At 48.4% G+C, this 16,647-nt stretch overlaps 1 protein-coding gene across 1 annotated transcript in view; it reads left to right on the top strand.

Annotated features, from left to right (window-relative positions):
* The window catches only part of LOC120317889 (collagen alpha-1(V) chain-like), a 61,889-nt gene extending 46,139 nt beyond the window's left edge, over positions 1-15,750 (top strand). The window contains exons 2-4 of the mRNA XM_039364879.1: positions 8,492-8,659; positions 10,889-11,102; positions 14,219-15,750. Coding sequence (XP_039220813.1) covers positions 8,492-8,659; positions 10,889-11,102; positions 14,219-14,438 — 602 coding nt within the window. The 3' untranslated portion in view covers positions 14,439-15,750. The remainder of the gene's footprint in view (positions 1-8,491; positions 8,660-10,888; positions 11,103-14,218) is intronic.
* The last annotated feature ends 897 nt before the right edge of the window (positions 15,751-16,647 follow it).

Here is a 16,647-nt window from a genome sequence, read left to right as displayed (position 1 = left end):
ACCTTTGAAGACTTGCTTTGGGGGAAAGTAAGAAAATGTGATCCACTGGAGAAGGAAATGGCAACCTACTCCAGTATCTTTGCCATGAAAACCCCATGGACAGTACCAAGAGGCAAAAAGATATGAGGCTGGAAGATGAGCCCCTCTGGTCGGAAGGTGTCCAATATGCTACTGGGGAAGAGCAGAGGGCTAGTACTAGTAGCGCCAGAAAGAGTGAAACAACTGGGCCAAAGTCAAAAGGACACTCAGCTGTGGATGCATCTGGTGGTGAAAGGAAAGTCCGATGCTGTAAAGATCTTTTCTCCATAGGAACCTGGAATGTAAGATCCATGAATCAAGACAAACTGGACGTGGTCAAACAAGAGATGACAAGACTGAACATCAACATCTTAGGAATCAGCGAACTAAAATGGACAGGAATGGGTGAATTTAATTCAGAGGACCATCAGGTATACTACTGGGGGCAAGAATCCCTCAGAAGAAATGGAGTAGCCTTCATAGCCAATAAAAGAGTAGGAAAAGCAATACTAGGATACAATCCCCCAAATGATAGAATGATCTCAGTGCGAATCCAAGGCAAACCGTTCAATATCAGAGTAGTCCAAGTCTATGCCCCAACCACTGGTGCTGAAGAGAATGAAATTGACCGGTTCTATGAAGCCCTACAACACCTTATAGAACCAACACCAAAAAATGATGTCCTTATCATCATGGGGGATTGGAATGCTAAAGTAGGAAGCCAAAAGATAACCAGAATAACAGGCAAGTTTGGTCTTAGAATACAAAATGAAGCAGGGCACAAGCTGATAGAATTTTGTCAAGAGAATACAATGGTCATAGCAAACACTCTTTTCCAACAACCCAAGAGCCAGCTCTACACATGGAAATCACCAGATGGTCAACACAGAAATCAGATTGACTATGTGTTCTGCAGCCAAAGATAGAGAAGCTCTATACAGTCAGTAAAAACAAGACCAGGAGCTGACTGTGGCTTAGATCATGAGCTTCTCGTTGCAAAATTTAGGCTAAAATTGAAGAAATTAGGGGAAAACACTAGGCCACTCAGGTATGAACTAAATCAAATCCCTGATGAATGTACTGTAGAGATGACAAATAGATTTAAGGAATTAGATATGATAGAGTGCCTGAAGAACTATGGATGGAGGTTCACAACATTGTACAAGAGGTAGTAACTAAAACCATCCCAAAGAAAAAGAAATGCAAGAAAGCAAAATGGCTGTCTGAGGAAGCTTTGCAAATAGCTGAGGAAAGAAGAGAAGCGAAAGGCAAAGGTGAAAGAGAAAGATACACCCAATTGAATGCAGAATTCCAGAGAACAGCTAGAAGAGATAAGAATGCCCTCTTAAATGAACAGTGCAAAGAAATAGAAGAAAACAACAGAATAGGGAGGACCAGAGATCTCTTCAAGAAAATTGGAGATATGAAGGGAATGTTTCATGCAAAGATGGGCATGATAAAGGACCAAAATGGCAGGGACCTAACAGAGGCAGAAGAGATTAAGAAGAGGTGGCAAAATTACACAGAAGAACTATACAAGAATGAGCTTAGCATCCCTGATAACCACAATGGGGTGGTCACTGACCTTGAGCCAGACATTCTAGAATATCAAAGTGAAATGGGCCTTAGGAAAGCTGAGCAACAACAAAGCTAGTGGAGATGACAGTATTCCAGATGAGCTATTCAAAATCTTAAAAGACGATGCAGTAAAAGTGCTACACTCAATTTGCCAGCAAATTTGGAAAAGTCAACAGTGGCCACAGGATTGGAAAAGGTCAGTTTACATTCCAATTCCAAAGAAAGGCAATGCCAAAGAATGTTCAAACTATCGCACCATTGCACTCAATTCACATGCTAGTAAAGTTATGCTTAAAATCCTACAAGCTAGACTCCAGCAGTATGTGGATCGAGAACTTCCAGAAGTACAGGCAGGATTTCGAAGAGGCAGAGGAACTAGAGATCAAATTGCCAACATACGCTGGATCATGGAAAAAGCTAGGGAGTTCCAGAAAAACATCTACTTCTGCTTCATTGACTATGCTAAAGCCTTTGATTGTGGGGATCACAACAAATTGTGGCAAGTTCTTAAAGAGATGGGAGTACCAGACCATCTTATTTGTCTCTTGAGAAACCTATATGTGGGTCAAGAAGCAACAGTGAGAACTGGACACGGAACCACTGATTGGTTCAAAATTGGGAAAGGAGTCCGGCAAGGCTGTATTCTGTTGCCCTGCCTATTTAACTTATATGCAGAGCACATCATGAGAAAGGCAGGGCTAGATGACTCAAAAGTTGGAATTAAGATTGCCGGGAGAAATATCAACAACCTAAGATATGCAGATGATACCACTCTAATGGCAGAAAGTGAAGAGGAACTAAAGAGCCTCGTGATGCGGGTGAAGAAGGAGAGTGCAAAAGTAGGCTTGAAACTCAACATTAAGAAAACCAAAATCATGGCATCCGGCCCTCTCAATTCCTGGCAAATAGATGGGGAAGAAATGGAGGTAGTGACAGGTTTTATTTTTCTGGGCTCCAAGATCACCTCAGATGGGGACGGCAGCCAAGAAATTAAAAGACGCTTGCTCCTGGGGAGGAAAGCTATGGCAAATCTAGACAGCATACTAAAAAGCAGAGACATCACCCTTCCAACAAAAGTGCGTATAGTCCAGGCCATGGTTTTCCCAGTTGCAATGTATGGCTGTGAAAGTTGGACCATAAGAAAGGCTGAGCGTCAAAGAATTGAGGCCTTTGAACTATGGTGCTGGAGAAGACTCCTGCGAGTCCCCTGGACTGCAAGGCGATCCAACCGGTCAGTCCTGGAGGAGATCAACCCCGACTGCTCTTTAGAAGGCCAGATCCTGAAGTTGAAACTCAAGTACTTTGGCCACCTAATGAGAAGGAAGGATTCACTGGAGAAGAGCCTAATGCTGGGAAAGATTGAGGGCAATAGAAGAAGGGGACGACAGAGAATGAGTTGGCTGGATGGAATCACTGAAGCAGTAGGTGTGAGCTTAAATGCACTCCAGAAAATGGTAGAGGACAGGAAGGCCTGGAGGAACATTGGGGTTGTGATGGATCGGACAACTAACAACAGCAACAACAAGCTCCAGATAACTCTGTTCTTGCTGGAGCCCACCTGGAGAACTGGCTTTCATTCTAGAACCTTTGCAATTAACAAGAATATAGACAATGTGGGTTAGATCCAGAAGAAGGCAGCAGAGATGGATGGGGGTGGGGAAAACAGGCTTCCTGACAGAACTGGGTCAGAGGAGATGGGAAGGCCGGCAAAAATTTGCTTGAAACACTTGGTGGTCTCTGTGGGAAATGAAAACAAGAAGAGTTGGCTTGGATTTATCCACAGGGGCCCAAGAGAACACAGCTAGATCTAGCAGGCTGAATTGGTCAAGGTAGAGGTCAGTTGACTGCTAGGAGCCCGTGACTTGCAGTTTGAATTTATTGTTGAATTAGGTTTTACTTCAGCTGCTTTCTTACATTTTCTAATATTTTGATGTCATTTCAACTGCGTCTTTATATGTTTGGTAGCCATCTGGAGTTGCTACGACAAGATGGGCAGCCCTATAAATTAAATAAATATTGTAAATACAGACACACTGGTTCGGCATCTGGGGGCATTCACAACTCGACTATGGGGAGCATGATGGGACTGACACCTTTTGGGCAGCCTTTTCCATACGGACTTGACCAGGCCACGTGAGGACCCAGCTTGATTAGTTTTAACCCTGGTTGGCTTGGGGGAGCTGTGTAGACCCAGGCCCATATTGCTGTGCTTGGTATTGGGCCAGCCCTGGCCTCTTCCCTGAAGCTCCAGTGCAGAATATTCTGGCTGGGATGTCTCTTGGTGCAGGATCACCCGATCTCTCCCAGACTGGAAGAGCCCCAAATGGGCCACTCCAGAGCCTCCTGCATGGATTGTTTCCACCTAGAAAACAGCCTTGTCACTAGGCCTGTTGCCTTGTCTGCAGTTATGTGGGGGGGGGAGCTCCTTTGTGACAATTCTCTATCTGCCGGCAGGGGCTGCACGAAGACCACAGGCCCTGTCTAATCAGCGAGAATTGGGTGGTGCCTTTCTGCAGGCCCTGAGGCCACCCCAGGCAGCTGGCCTTGCACATGCATTTATTAAACAGATTTAAACTGCCGCCGAACTCACAGATTCCAGGCAGCGCTTCACATTAAAAATCCAGTTTCAAACTCCAGCCCCACCCCCGCAGCAGTGGCAAGAGAAGCCCCTTGATTGGCTCCAAGGGGCTCCGCCCCCTTTCCCAAAAGTCGGTTCCCACCTCGGCCGCGGCGGCTCTCCGAGTATCTCGTGTGAAGCCGTTCTCCCAATGTGGAGCGGGACAACTCACCGTGGGACAGTTTAACAATTCAGTTTATTTTAATTTTTGCCCTTCCTATTTCATTCTGCCCCCTCCTTTTGCATCCTTTCTTTAACGATCCCACCATGTCCTTGATATTAGTGTAACTCTTGTTGGCTTTGGCGAGTTGGCCGAGACGGATCGTCATAGACCCCGAGTGCGGTTCCTGTTGTTCGGTTGGCTCACCTGGAATAGACCGTTACTGACCTCGTGCTGAAGGCACCAGACCAAAAACCGGGAGGTTGTGAATTCTAGTCCCGCCAGCTGAGGGGCTCTGAGCCAGCCACTCTCCCTCAGCCCTGGGAAGCAGGCAAGGGCAGCCCCTTCTGACAACGCTGCCAAGAGGGCTGAGGGACCAGTCCAGGCAGCCCCGGGAGTCGAGACTCGGAGAGACCCGAACCCTGGCAAAGAGCCCGGCTGGATAGGAGGCTGAATGCGGGTGGGCCGAGGTTCCTACCTACCCTCAGAATTTTACTTGTTTCTACGCATTGATTTGATTTCTGCCCATCTCAGTCAACGGCTCTGGCCGATGTCCACACGAAGGTGCTCCTCTGACATCTCTTGCTGCTTATTACTAGGCTCTGCCTTTTCATAATGGCTTCCTGAGGTTACGGTTAGGGTTGGTTTCATTAAAATAGGAAAAGACATTTTGTCAAAACCATCGACAGCTGTTTTTCTCTCCCCGGATTCCCACAGGGCTATTTTTTATTTGTTGTGCAGTGGCCCCATAAGAGCAGGGGGCAAAAGGCAGCCAGGCAGAGGGGACTCACCCTGAGCTGCCATTCCAGGTGGAGACGGACACCCCCTCCCCGCCCAGCTCCCTCGAGCAGCCAAGATGGCCGAAAGGAAAGATGCAGAACATCTTCTTGGCTTCTGAGGATCCTTGGCCATCTTTGAGACCCTGGGACAGGCAGTTGACTAGTCAACGAGGATCCATGTGGCTGGGCAAGTGTCCTTCTTGCCATGCAGTCCAGCCCCGGCTCTTGTGTGGCTCACCAAGGAAGGTTGGGAAGTGGCCGTCCAGCCTCTGTGGGAAGTCTCCAGTGGAGAAGAGCAGCAGGCATCTGAATGTGTTTCTTCCAGGGCTTCCTGACTTAGACCAGGGGTGTCAAACTCAATTTCATTGAGGGCCGCATCAGCATTGCAGTTGCCCTCAGGGGGCCAGGATGGATGTGGCCAGGGTGGTCTACTGGGTGGGCATGGATGGAGTGGGTGTGGCCTACTGGGTGGGCATGGCCAGCTCTACATCGTTCGCTTCAAGGTTGCCTGTGGGGGCCTGGGCAGGAGTGGGACAGATCTGAGGGTCTCTGGCAGAAGGGGGTGGGACTGGGGCAAGTGCCAAGGCATGGTCCATTGGAGGAGCCTCACTGTTCCTCTCAGACCATTGGAGGGGGATGGTGGTGCGGGCTGCCGAGAGCCCTGGGCAGCAGAGGTCAAATGCCCAGCCTGGCCCTTGAGCACCCGCGGTACCAAGCCCAGCCCCACTTCCCCAAGGGGGCGCCCAGCTGCACTTGCTTCCTCCTCAAGGCTGCTGCTGCTGTGCTTGTTCTCCTTATCCAGATTGCTCATGATGGGTACAAGGGCAGAGTCAGAGAGAGGCCCATTCCCTCTCCACGGGAGGAGACCCGGCTTTGTATCCAAAGCTTCCTTAGCAATAGGATGGGAGACCCCCAGGACAGGACAGGAGGAGGGGGCAAGGGGATGGTGAAAGGGCAGCAGTCAGGACTAAGGCAGGACTTCTCTCAGACCCTCCCTCTCCTTCTTCTTTCCTTCCTTTGTACAGAGTGGTGGGAAAATATTTGAGATGAGGGAGGGAGAAAAACAGGCAAGAAAGGCAGCTGGGGAGGTGTCACCCTTCGTGAGGAATGAAGAAGTGCACCATCGCCTGGAAGTGGCCAGCACATGGCCCTCACCTTCTTCACATATCTGACTTGGTGGGCTCTGGGGGAGGGGATGCCATGAGCCGCGTGAGAGTCAATGTTACCTGCACAGTACCGCCCAGCTCCCAGCCTGCCTGGTCTCGGCAGGCAGAGGGGCGCTCTCCTCACAGCGCGGAGAGGTTGAGCCGGGAAGTGTGAAGCTCGCCAGCTTTGCACCTTGCTGCCTGCTGAAACTGGGCAGACTGGGGGCTGGGCAGCATTGCATTTCTCATCAGTTTCGTGCCACCCAGCTCAGCCTCTCGGCGCTGTGAGGAGAGTGCCCACTGCCTGCCGAAACCCCTACCCGGAGCCCATCAAGCCGGATATGTGAAGTAGGTGAGGGCCATTTACTGGCCACTTCCAAGCAATGGTGCATTTCTTCATTCTTCACAAAGGGTGACGGCTCCCCAGCATGCTCCCAGGGGACGGGGCCAACGCGGCAGGGGCTGGTTCCTCGCTGTTTCCAGACGGCCTTGTGGAGCTAAGACTGAATGCGTTTCAGCATAGATGGCCATCGCAAAATTGTATATTGGCTCCCGGCCGGCCTGGGCCAAGGCAATGGGGGCCGTTCCCTTACTGTTTCCAGGATGGCTTTGCGGGCCACATGAAACCACTTAGCGGGCTGCATCCGGCCCCCAGGCCTTGTGTTTGACATGTCTGACTTAGAGGTTTCATTTTTATCAGTAGACATTGCCACCATCTTGCTTTTAGCTGCTTAGTAAAGTTGTCAGAGGTACCAAATGAGGAATAAAGAGAATGGAAAAATCTGTCAGAACATTTTATGTACGTTAAATGGATAAACTCAGGAAAAACTTTGTTTCCTTAAATGGAAATTTTTTTCCATAAAAGCAGCTGCAAACTGAAGGGCCTCTTCATTATATTGGCTGACCTGCACAGAGTGCTCCTCTCTGAAACTGATCCATTCTCCTTCCTTCCTTCCTTCCTTCCTTCCTTCCTTCCTTCCTTCCTTCCTTCCTTCCTTCCTTCCTTCCTTCCTTCCTTCCTTCCTTCCTTTGAAATAAAGCCGCTTTGGTGCTTCTGGTTATTGTTGGGCTGTGTGGTGGATTGAACCTAAAGGCTGGTTGCCAAGAGGTACAGCCAGGGGAACAGGCTGCCACATGAAGTGGTGCGCTCTCCTTCAAGGAGAGGCTGAAGGGTCATCTATTGACGGTGCTAAGCGGGGGGTTTAACTAAACCAGTGGTTCTCAACCTGGGGGTCGGGACCCCATTTGGGGTCGAGCGACCATTTCACGGGGGTCGCCAAACAAGGCTGTCCGCCATTTTTTCCCCTTTTCTTTGGCCACGCCCCTGGCACCCGGTGATGTATAAATGGTTGGGGGTCACCACAACATGGGGAACTGTTTTGTTTTTTTTTATTAAAAATTTTAAAATTTTATAATAAAATTCCCTTCCCCAAACCCTCCCAACCCACCCCAATACCTTCCCCCAATCTTCCCAGAGCTGAATACAGGCTTAATTAGAACTTTAAAAAATTTTTTTAAACACAAATAAACCATAAACAAATTTGATTACAATCATTAAACAAATTATAAAATACTTTAACACCAATATGTATAGAAAACAGAAAGAGGAAAAGAAAAGAAACAAGAAAAAAGAAAAAGATAAAAAAGATAAAAAAATTAAAATAAAATAAAAAAATAATAATAATTATACTTCTAATTATACTTAAACTTTAAATCAACTTTATATTTTAAACTTTAAATAAAAATTATTCAAAAACTAAATAGTATTTTTTATATCGTACTTATATTGTATAAAATTTATCCATCTTTTCCACATCAAGAGGTACTTCTTTTGCGATTGCTCTTTCAAGAAAGCCGAAATCTTTGCCATTTCCGCTAAGTAGGAAACTTTAAAAAACCATTCTTGCAAGGTAGGCAAAGATTCCTTCTTCCAACACTGCCCTATTAACAACCTGGCCGCTGTAATTAAATTTAACATTAATATAGTCTCTTTGTTATCACAATCCGAAACAATACCCAACAAAAACAGTTGTGGGGTAAATTTTATCCTTCTTTTAAACATGGGGAACTGTATTATGGGGTCGCGGCATTAGAAAGGTTGAGAACCACTGAACTAAATGATCTCAAGGATTCCTTTCACCTCTGAGATTCTGGGAGTCTGTAGTCCTAATGTTGGCTTATTTCTCTCTTTCAGCTGAGCCTGAAGATCTATTGAAGGTATTAGATTTCCATAATTTACCCGACGGCATCTCAAAAACGACAGGGTTCTGCACCAGCAGGCGGTCTTCCAAGGGAGCAGATGTGGCCTATCACGTGACCAAGGATGCCCAGCTGAGTGCCCCAACCAAGCAGCTTTTCCCAGGTAAGAGAATATTTGTGGCTCAGGGTGCAACTGTGGGGCCCTCGGTGCTCTCTGGGCTGGGTCCTTGGCTTGCAGATGTTCATTACCCAACTAGGGAACATCTCCAGCGCCAGCGACACCACTCCTGTTTCCCAGAAAGGATGGCACCCTTTCCCCTTCCTCGGATGCCCGTGTCCTGCTGACAGCCAGCCTGGGGCGCTTGACGGAGCCTGGCGCTTCCGCTCTTTCCTCTCCTGATTGGCCCAGGTGGATTCAGGTCCTGCTTGGCTGCGACGCAGAGGCCCTCCCAGCTGGACCTGTGGCAGGCGAGGCAGATGCTCGCTTTCTGAGCAAAGCCGCAGCAGGGCTATCTTCAGCCAGGGCAGCGCCTTCTTGGGGTGGATTTATTTATTTATTTATTTATTTATTTATTTATTTATGAGACTTATATACCGCTTTAAGTGCAAGCACTCTCTAAGCGGTGTACACCAGTAAGCAATGTATATATATATATTTACATTGCCCCCAACAATCTGGGTCCTCATTTGACCTACCCCGGAAGGATGGAAGGCTGAGTCAACCTTGAGCCGGTGAGATTTGAACCGCTGACCTGCTGAACACAGTCAGCTAAAGTGGCCTGCAGTACTGCACCCTAACCGCTGCGCCACCTCGGCTCGGAAGACCTCTTGCCAAAAGCCGGAGGAATGTGGAGAGAAGCAGCGGGTTGCTTTGATCTGACGGCCAAGATGCCAGGCCTTTTCTCAACATCATCTGGGGCTTGGCCCTGGCCAAGAAAAGGGGCCTGGGAATTGTGGGCAGGCGCAGAAGGGATTGGTGTGCAAAACTGAGGCAGCCTGGCCTTTGCTGCGCTTCCCACTCCTTTTGTTAATAACACCCCTCCTCTGAGTAACTAGATGTTAGTTCGGCTCCAAACAAGCAAATGAGGGGATGGCGAGAGAAAGACAACAGAGGTAATTGCAGAGCATGTCCAAAAGGAAATGCAGATTGGGGATTTGACATTAAAAGGGTCTTGAGGGAAGATGCAGTGACACGTAGCTACACAAAAGACTCTCCAGCCCAGGGCAGGCTGTAGTTGGGGCTAATTGGTAGTTTGCTTTCCTCAGCTGGTAGTTTGAGGATCTTGGTGTGTCGCTGCTCTCGCCGCTGCCAGCTGTGCAAAGCATCCAGTTGTTTGACCTGGAATGCTACCCTTCCTGGCGGGGGAGATTCCTTGGAGATCCTAAAGGATCCTAAGTCCAAATGGAGTTGTGCTGTGTGTGTGTGTCTGTGTGGACATGGAAGCATTTCCCAGTTTGGGATATCATTAATCACACTAACACTAGCAATAGCACTTAGACTTACATACCGCTTCCCAGTGCTTTACCGCAGGGGTCCCCAATCCCTGGGCTGTGGCCTATTCGGAACCAGGCCATGTGAGCAGCTGGCTGGTGTGCATGCACACAGTTTTGCAGCTTGACTTTTGCAAGTCGAGCTGCGTAGGCATGCATGTGCACGCTGGCCCGCTGCTTATGCTGCCCGGTTCCCCTCTCCCCCCCCCGCCAGGCTGCCAAACTGCAAAGGTCAGGGACCGCTACTTTATGGCCCTCTCTGAGCAGTTTAAAGAGTTGGCCTATTGCCCCTCCCAACAATCCAGGTCCTCATTTTACCGACCTCGGGAGGATGGAAGGCTGAATCAGCCTGGAGCCGATCAAGATTGAACTGCTGGCAGTCGGCAGAGTCAGCCTGCAAAACTGCACTCTAACCACTATGCCACCATAGCTACTAATACAGGTAGTCCTTAGTTTATGACCACAATGAGGACTGGAACTTCCACCAGGAAGTGATGCAGTTAAGTGGGTCACACCCAATTTTATGACCTTATGCCATGGTCATTAAGTGAATCTGGCTCCCCATTTGGCTTTGCTGGTCAGAAACTGGCCAGGCAGGTGGTGGAGGGTGGTCACAGCCCCCCCTGGACATGGTGACCTCCACCAAAACAGGCCAGCTGCCTGACTCCGTGACCGCAAGCTGCAGGGGCTGCCAGTGGCAGGACTGGTCGCAAGTCACTATTTCCAGCACTGTCGTTAAACAAATGGTCATAAGCCGAGGCCTAAAGTCTCAAAGCAGACCTTCCTCGTTCAGCTGGCTTTTCCAACCCAACCCTGCCATGGGGCTACAGAGCCAATGCTGGTGGTTCCTGGGGAGAGAAATTGATCCCGCCCTCCGCTCTGCTCCCTTTTCTGCTTCCAGTGTCTCCGTTTCCGGAGGATTTCTCGATCCTGACCACGGTGAAGGCCAAGAAGGGTGGCCAGTCTTTCCTGATCTCCATTTACAACGAGCAAGGCATCCAGCAGGTCGGGGTGGAGCTGGGGCGGTCCCCCGTTTTCCTGTATGAGGACCACATGGAGAAGCCGGGCCCCGAGAACTACCCTCTGTTCCGGGGCATCAACCTCTCGGATGGCAAGTGAGTGAGGGAAGGAAAGGGGGCTGGGTGGAGGGTCAGGTGGAGGAACTCCAGGTTCCCTTCCTTTGGGTGGTGGGCGGGACTCCTTGGGGAGATGATGGGGGCAGGAATGTTCAGGCTGTTCTGAAGCTCCAGAAACCGCTCTCCAAAAGTGGCCCCATGGGAGCCCCAAATAAACAAGCAAGAGGGTGGCTCATATGGCCGCCTACTTTGTCCAGTGGGGTAAGACAGTGGTTGAGTTCCCACCAGATGTTGAATCCAAGGTCAAGTTGGAGTTTGCAAACCCAAATCAACACACACACCGATGACTCTGGCTCCTTGTTGAATGTGTGACCCCTCCCTTCAAGAGCCGAACTTGCTACTTCTCTGCATCCAGCTGCAGCGACTGGCAGTGGATCCGAAGAGTGAAAGCGGCTTGGAGGGACAAGCAGGGGTTGGACTGCCCTCTCTCTGGGGTGATTCAGTTTGGCTTCTCCAGGGGCCTCTTGTAGCTCCAGAAGGCTCTGATCAGGAGACCTGCCTGAGAAAAGGCTAGCTCTCCATCTTCCTCCCTCCAAGCCATGGCAGACACGAGCCGAGAGGAAAAGGAATCCTGGGTCCATCCAGGGCAGGTTTTCTTTAAGTCAGAAGATTTTTGTTTCTGCCAAATGGGGCTGAAAGTGCTGTGGGGACGATCATCACCACTCCTTTGGCTGCTCATAAACTTTCAGATCCATCGACAGTCTTGGGCTCTAGAAACTTGCTAAAATAATCCAATCCAGCCAAGCAGAGATGCCCAGGCGCACGTTCTTTGCCTAGCTGACATGATTTGACTTTGGTTTTTTGCTTTCCCCTTTTTAGAAAACTTACTACTTGCTATATAGCTGTTTATTCGTTTTGTATTTTTCCTGGAAAATACTCTGTGTCTGATTTGACAAGGTATTTATGGCCTCTAATTCGTGAAACGAAGAGCAAAGACAGTTACATATAAAAATGCAAGTGGAATAATTTAATGAGACACAAATCCAATTACAGTGATAAGAAAGAAGCAGCAGCCGTGGAATTATAGGAAGAAGCCATCCAACAAATAACATTAATTAGACTTAAAGATATGTTGAAGATTAGCGTGTCTTTTTCCAGCGGAAAATAGGAATTTGTCTTGTTGCTGTCTTCAGTATCTAATTCACAGAGCATTTCACGCTCCACAGCTAATGCCTGGAGATCCTTTTTGCTAAGATATTACTTACAGGTTACTTACAAGACCGCATACTGCCGCATAGTTCCCAGAGACTGGTGAGGTCCCACAGATTGGGCCTCCTTCAGGTCCCGTCGGCCAGACAATGTCGGCTGGCGGGCCCTCGGGGAAGGGCCTTTTCTGTGGTGGCTCCGACCTGGTGGAATCAACTTCCCCCCGAGATTCGAAGTACTCCCACCTTGCTGGCCTTCAAGAAAGCTATTAAAACTCTCCTGTTCCGGCAGGCCTGGGGTTGATGTCCCCGGGGGGGGGGGGGCAGGATACGATTGGGACATGTTGTACGAATGCACTCATTTTATTGTTTTATTGTTATATTTATTGTTTTAATTTTGTACGCCGCCCTGAGTCCCTCGGGATTGGGCAGCATATAAATTTTATTAATAAATAAATATTTCCAGCTTTAAAAAAGATCCCACTCAGGGGTGTCCTCAGAAACGTTCAGGCCTCAGCTGGTGGCTTGAAGGCTGCTGTCTCTCGGGAGGAAGCAGGAATGCTGGGAAGGCAAATCAAGAAGGCTGGAGAGCACCCCCCATGAAGACGGACGGGGCTGCTGCAGGAGCGCCCTGAAAGTGGACATGGGATAAGCTATGAAGCCTTCTTTCCCCTTGCTCGGAAACTGCTGTCTCTTTGCTGTGGCCGCCACTTCCTGGAATACTATAAAGAAACAACTGCTGCCCCCATGTTCCTTCTTGTCTCTGTGGCCCCTGGGAGGAAGGAGACTCAACTGTCCAAAAACACTTTGAACATGGATTTTGCTTTCATGAGTCAATGTGGAATGAGAGCAAGCTTCTCTTAAGCTCCTCTCCCGTGTACCGAAAGAACGAGTGCTCTTGAGACCCAAAACTGGGGATGCCTCATTGCTTGGGCATTTGGCAGGCTTTTTTAATAACCACTTTTTCATTCTCAGTAAATTCCCTTATATTTACAGATAAGCAAAATAACCTGTTTATGGCTGGAACAGCTTATGAGAACGCAGGAGCCCACAATGGGTTTCAAATGAATTTAATTTCCTAAGTCCGTCTTATCAACTCTGCCTTCCAGAAGTTTTGGAACTGTCACACCCAGAATTCCCATGGTTGGCCAGCACATCTGGAGCTGCCTAAGCATGGAAAGTTGCCGTAAATCCGGAGTGGGCTGCATGCAGTGTGCCAACCCTCTTTTTATGACCTCACCTTCATCACAGTTCATTTTTGGCATGATAAGTTTCTGTTGCAATGATGTGTTAAATTATTGTTTGATTCCCTAAACCCTGCACAATAGGCAGAAAATCATGGAGGTGAGATAGGCTGTTTATTATAAGCTAAAAAAGGGACGTCCACGTATGAAAATTCCTGTTTCTTTTGCAGCTCTTCACTAAGGAAAGTCCAGGGGGAAAGTGAAAGTTTAGGCCAGTGGTTCTCAACCTGTGGGTCGGGACCCCATTTGGGGTCGAACGACAATTTCATGGGGGTCGCCAAGCAAGGCTGTCCGCCATTTTTTTCCCCTTTTCTTTGGCCACACCCCTGGCACCCGGTGATGTATAAGTGGATGGGGGTCACCACAACACAGGGAACTGTATTATGGGGTCGCGGCATTAGAAAGGTTGAGAACCACTGGTTTAGGCTAAAATGAGTGGCATGCCAGTCTGGTTTATATCAGACTGGCCAATGTGATTGATTAAACTAGGCTTAGCGTTTCATACTTCTTGAGAGCTGAGATAATGCCGGTGGTTTTTCCGTCCTGCAGCGAAAGAGGAAGCATCAGTGTAAATGTAATGACCAGTCAAGGGAAGACGCTTTCATGCTTGGCGGTTCTAGAAGCTTCCCTTTGGGCTGAGGTGGGCATGGGAAGCCCTGACCCTTGGACCTTCTTTTGACCTTCTGCTGGGCCTGCTCTTCCCCAGGTGGCATCGAGTTGCTTTCAGCGTCCATAAGAAGAATGTCACTCTGATTTTGGACTGTAAAAAAAAGGTCACCAAGTTCCTGGACCGAAGCGATCATCCCATCATTGACGTTAATGGCATCATTGTCTTTGGAACAAGGATCTTGGACGAGGAAGTGTTTGAGGTAAGCGTGCAAGAGAGACAGAACGGCCACGATGTCTGGAAGGCATCTCAATGCTGAGCATCGGAGGGTTTTGTTTCTTGGGATAAGAAGAACGTGTTCAGGATGAGAGAGAGAGAGAAAAGAAAAAGGGGGGAAGTTTGTCACGTCCTATTTGAGAAAGGACGCCTATCTATCAAAAACCACTACAGAACAGTCTCCATTGCAGAGCTTTGAAAGCGTAGCCGTGGCTCATAACGGAGCTCTCTTGGGTGACCCCAACACGAGAGAAAGACAGGTAGAAACCGGAAATTAATAAGCCATGGTCAAAGGCTCTCTGGTTACCCTTTGCTGCTCCCAAGTCAGCTTTAAGCCATCACCCTTGTTATGTCTGCTGCCAAGAAGCGAACTGGCTCCTGTCCAGTTTGGGGTTTCCATTATGCCGTTGACTTCTTGAGTGGTCAGCCTTGCGGGTCTGAAGAGCCCATCAGCTCCAGGCTCTGGGCTCTCTACAGGCTCACCCATTCTCCTGGCCCATCTTCATCCCTCTTCGCTGTCCTTTAATTACCTTCTCCATTTCTACCCAAAAGCTCTGGCTTTTTAAAATTACCGCGCTAAAGCCACGCTTCCATTTCCGTCAGGCTTCCTCCCCCCCCCCGATCTGGGGCTTCTGAATGCCATTTTGTGGGTGGCGTTCTTCACTGGGTTTGCAGCCTAGTGTTGACGTGTGTTGCCCTCTCTGCCTTCTCTTTGCCACAAGAGGGGATTCGCCTGATGTCGTTTCCAGGGGATTCTCGTGGATGGAGGAGAAGCTGGGGAGCTGCAGAGTTTGGGCAGAGTTAAAATGGGGACGCTTAATACGCACACCTGCTCGGTGGTTGTCTGAGGCCTAGAGTAAGATGAGACAAAGACCCTGGCACTTTGCCCAGAGAAGTTTATTGCATTTTTCTTATTTGAAAAAAAAAAAAAAAATCAAAAGGACATTTTATCATCAAATTGAATGGGAATTATTGAAAGAGGTTTCTGGGAAAAGGTTCTTGATGCAATCTGGAGTTAAAATCAAGAGCAGAGATGCTGGACAAGAGTCTGGCCAAGTGTTATTAGTGGGTGAGGAGGCTTTACAGGAACAGGTAGTCCACAACTTACAACCATTCATTTAGTGACCATTTGACGTTGCAAAAGCACTGGAAAAAAACAACGTACAATCGGCGCTCACACTCATACAACCCTCGCCGCTCCCCAAGGCCGCAGGACCGAAATCCCGGGACTTTCGGCAACTGGCCTGGATTCACAATGGTTGCAGCACCCCAGGATTACGTGACCGCCGTTTGGGGCCTTCCCAGCCAGCTTCCAACAATGGGGGAAGCGGATTGGCTTCATGACCATGTGATTCGTTTAACAACCACTTTGCTTAACAATGGAAATTCTGATCTTAATTGTGATCGTAAGTCAAGGACTACCTGTAGTTCTCGATGCATGGCCACAGTTTGGGCCAGAATTTCCACCACTAAGTGATTCGTGCCTGATTGGATGACTTTTTTTGCCGTGGTCGCTAAGCAAATCACTGCGCTTATTAGGCTGCTCATGGCGACCCCCTGACCCCGGGATGCTGCAACCGTCGTGGATCCATGTCAGTTTCCAAGCACCCGAATTGTGACCCCACGATCACAGGGACCCTGCGAAGGCCATAAATACAAGGATGGGTTACAAGTAATTTTTTTCAGCATGCTCTCAATTCTGAATGATCATTAAATGCATGGTCTCCAATGGCGGGCTGCCTGTATCCCCTTCTAAGATGAACGAGTGGGATTTTTGTTTGCTTCAATTTGTCATTCCATCTGTTATTCTGTTATTGTTATTATTACTCATTTTAAAATAAAAACTTTGCAAAGAACTTGAGAAAAAGAAACCAAAGGATTCATTGTACTTGGATAAAAACAGAGTGTTCAGCTAAGTCTCAAAAGAGGCAATCCATATTTTCTGCTTGGGTTTTATAAGAAGCCGTTTGGCTGAAGCAGAGAATGGAAAGCCTCACAGAGTTTCCTCACCTTAAAAAAAATCCTTTGTGAATATACTTTGACTTACTAATGATCCAACAAAGAGTTTCTCCCTGGCTTCTCCTACTGCAGTCTCCACATCTCCTAGTTTTAGGGGAGGCCCCAGGGGTCTGTGGAGCTGAAAGATGGGGGTTGATTTTGGCCACTAAATAGCACTCTAGTCAAACATTTTATCACCGTCCCAAAACTTTGACTTGTTTCTTCCAAACTGAGTGCGGTAAAGTCTCAGCCAG

Source organism: Crotalus tigris, unplaced genomic scaffold (assembly GCF_016545835.1).
Source record: "Crotalus tigris isolate CLP2741 ecotype Arizona unplaced genomic scaffold, ASM1654583v1 scf7180000019917.140066, whole genome shotgun sequence".
NCBI lineage: Eukaryota > Metazoa > Chordata > Lepidosauria > Squamata > Viperidae > Crotalus > Crotalus tigris.
Note: the sequence above shows the minus strand (reverse complement) of the source record. Positions and strands in the feature narration are given on the sequence as shown.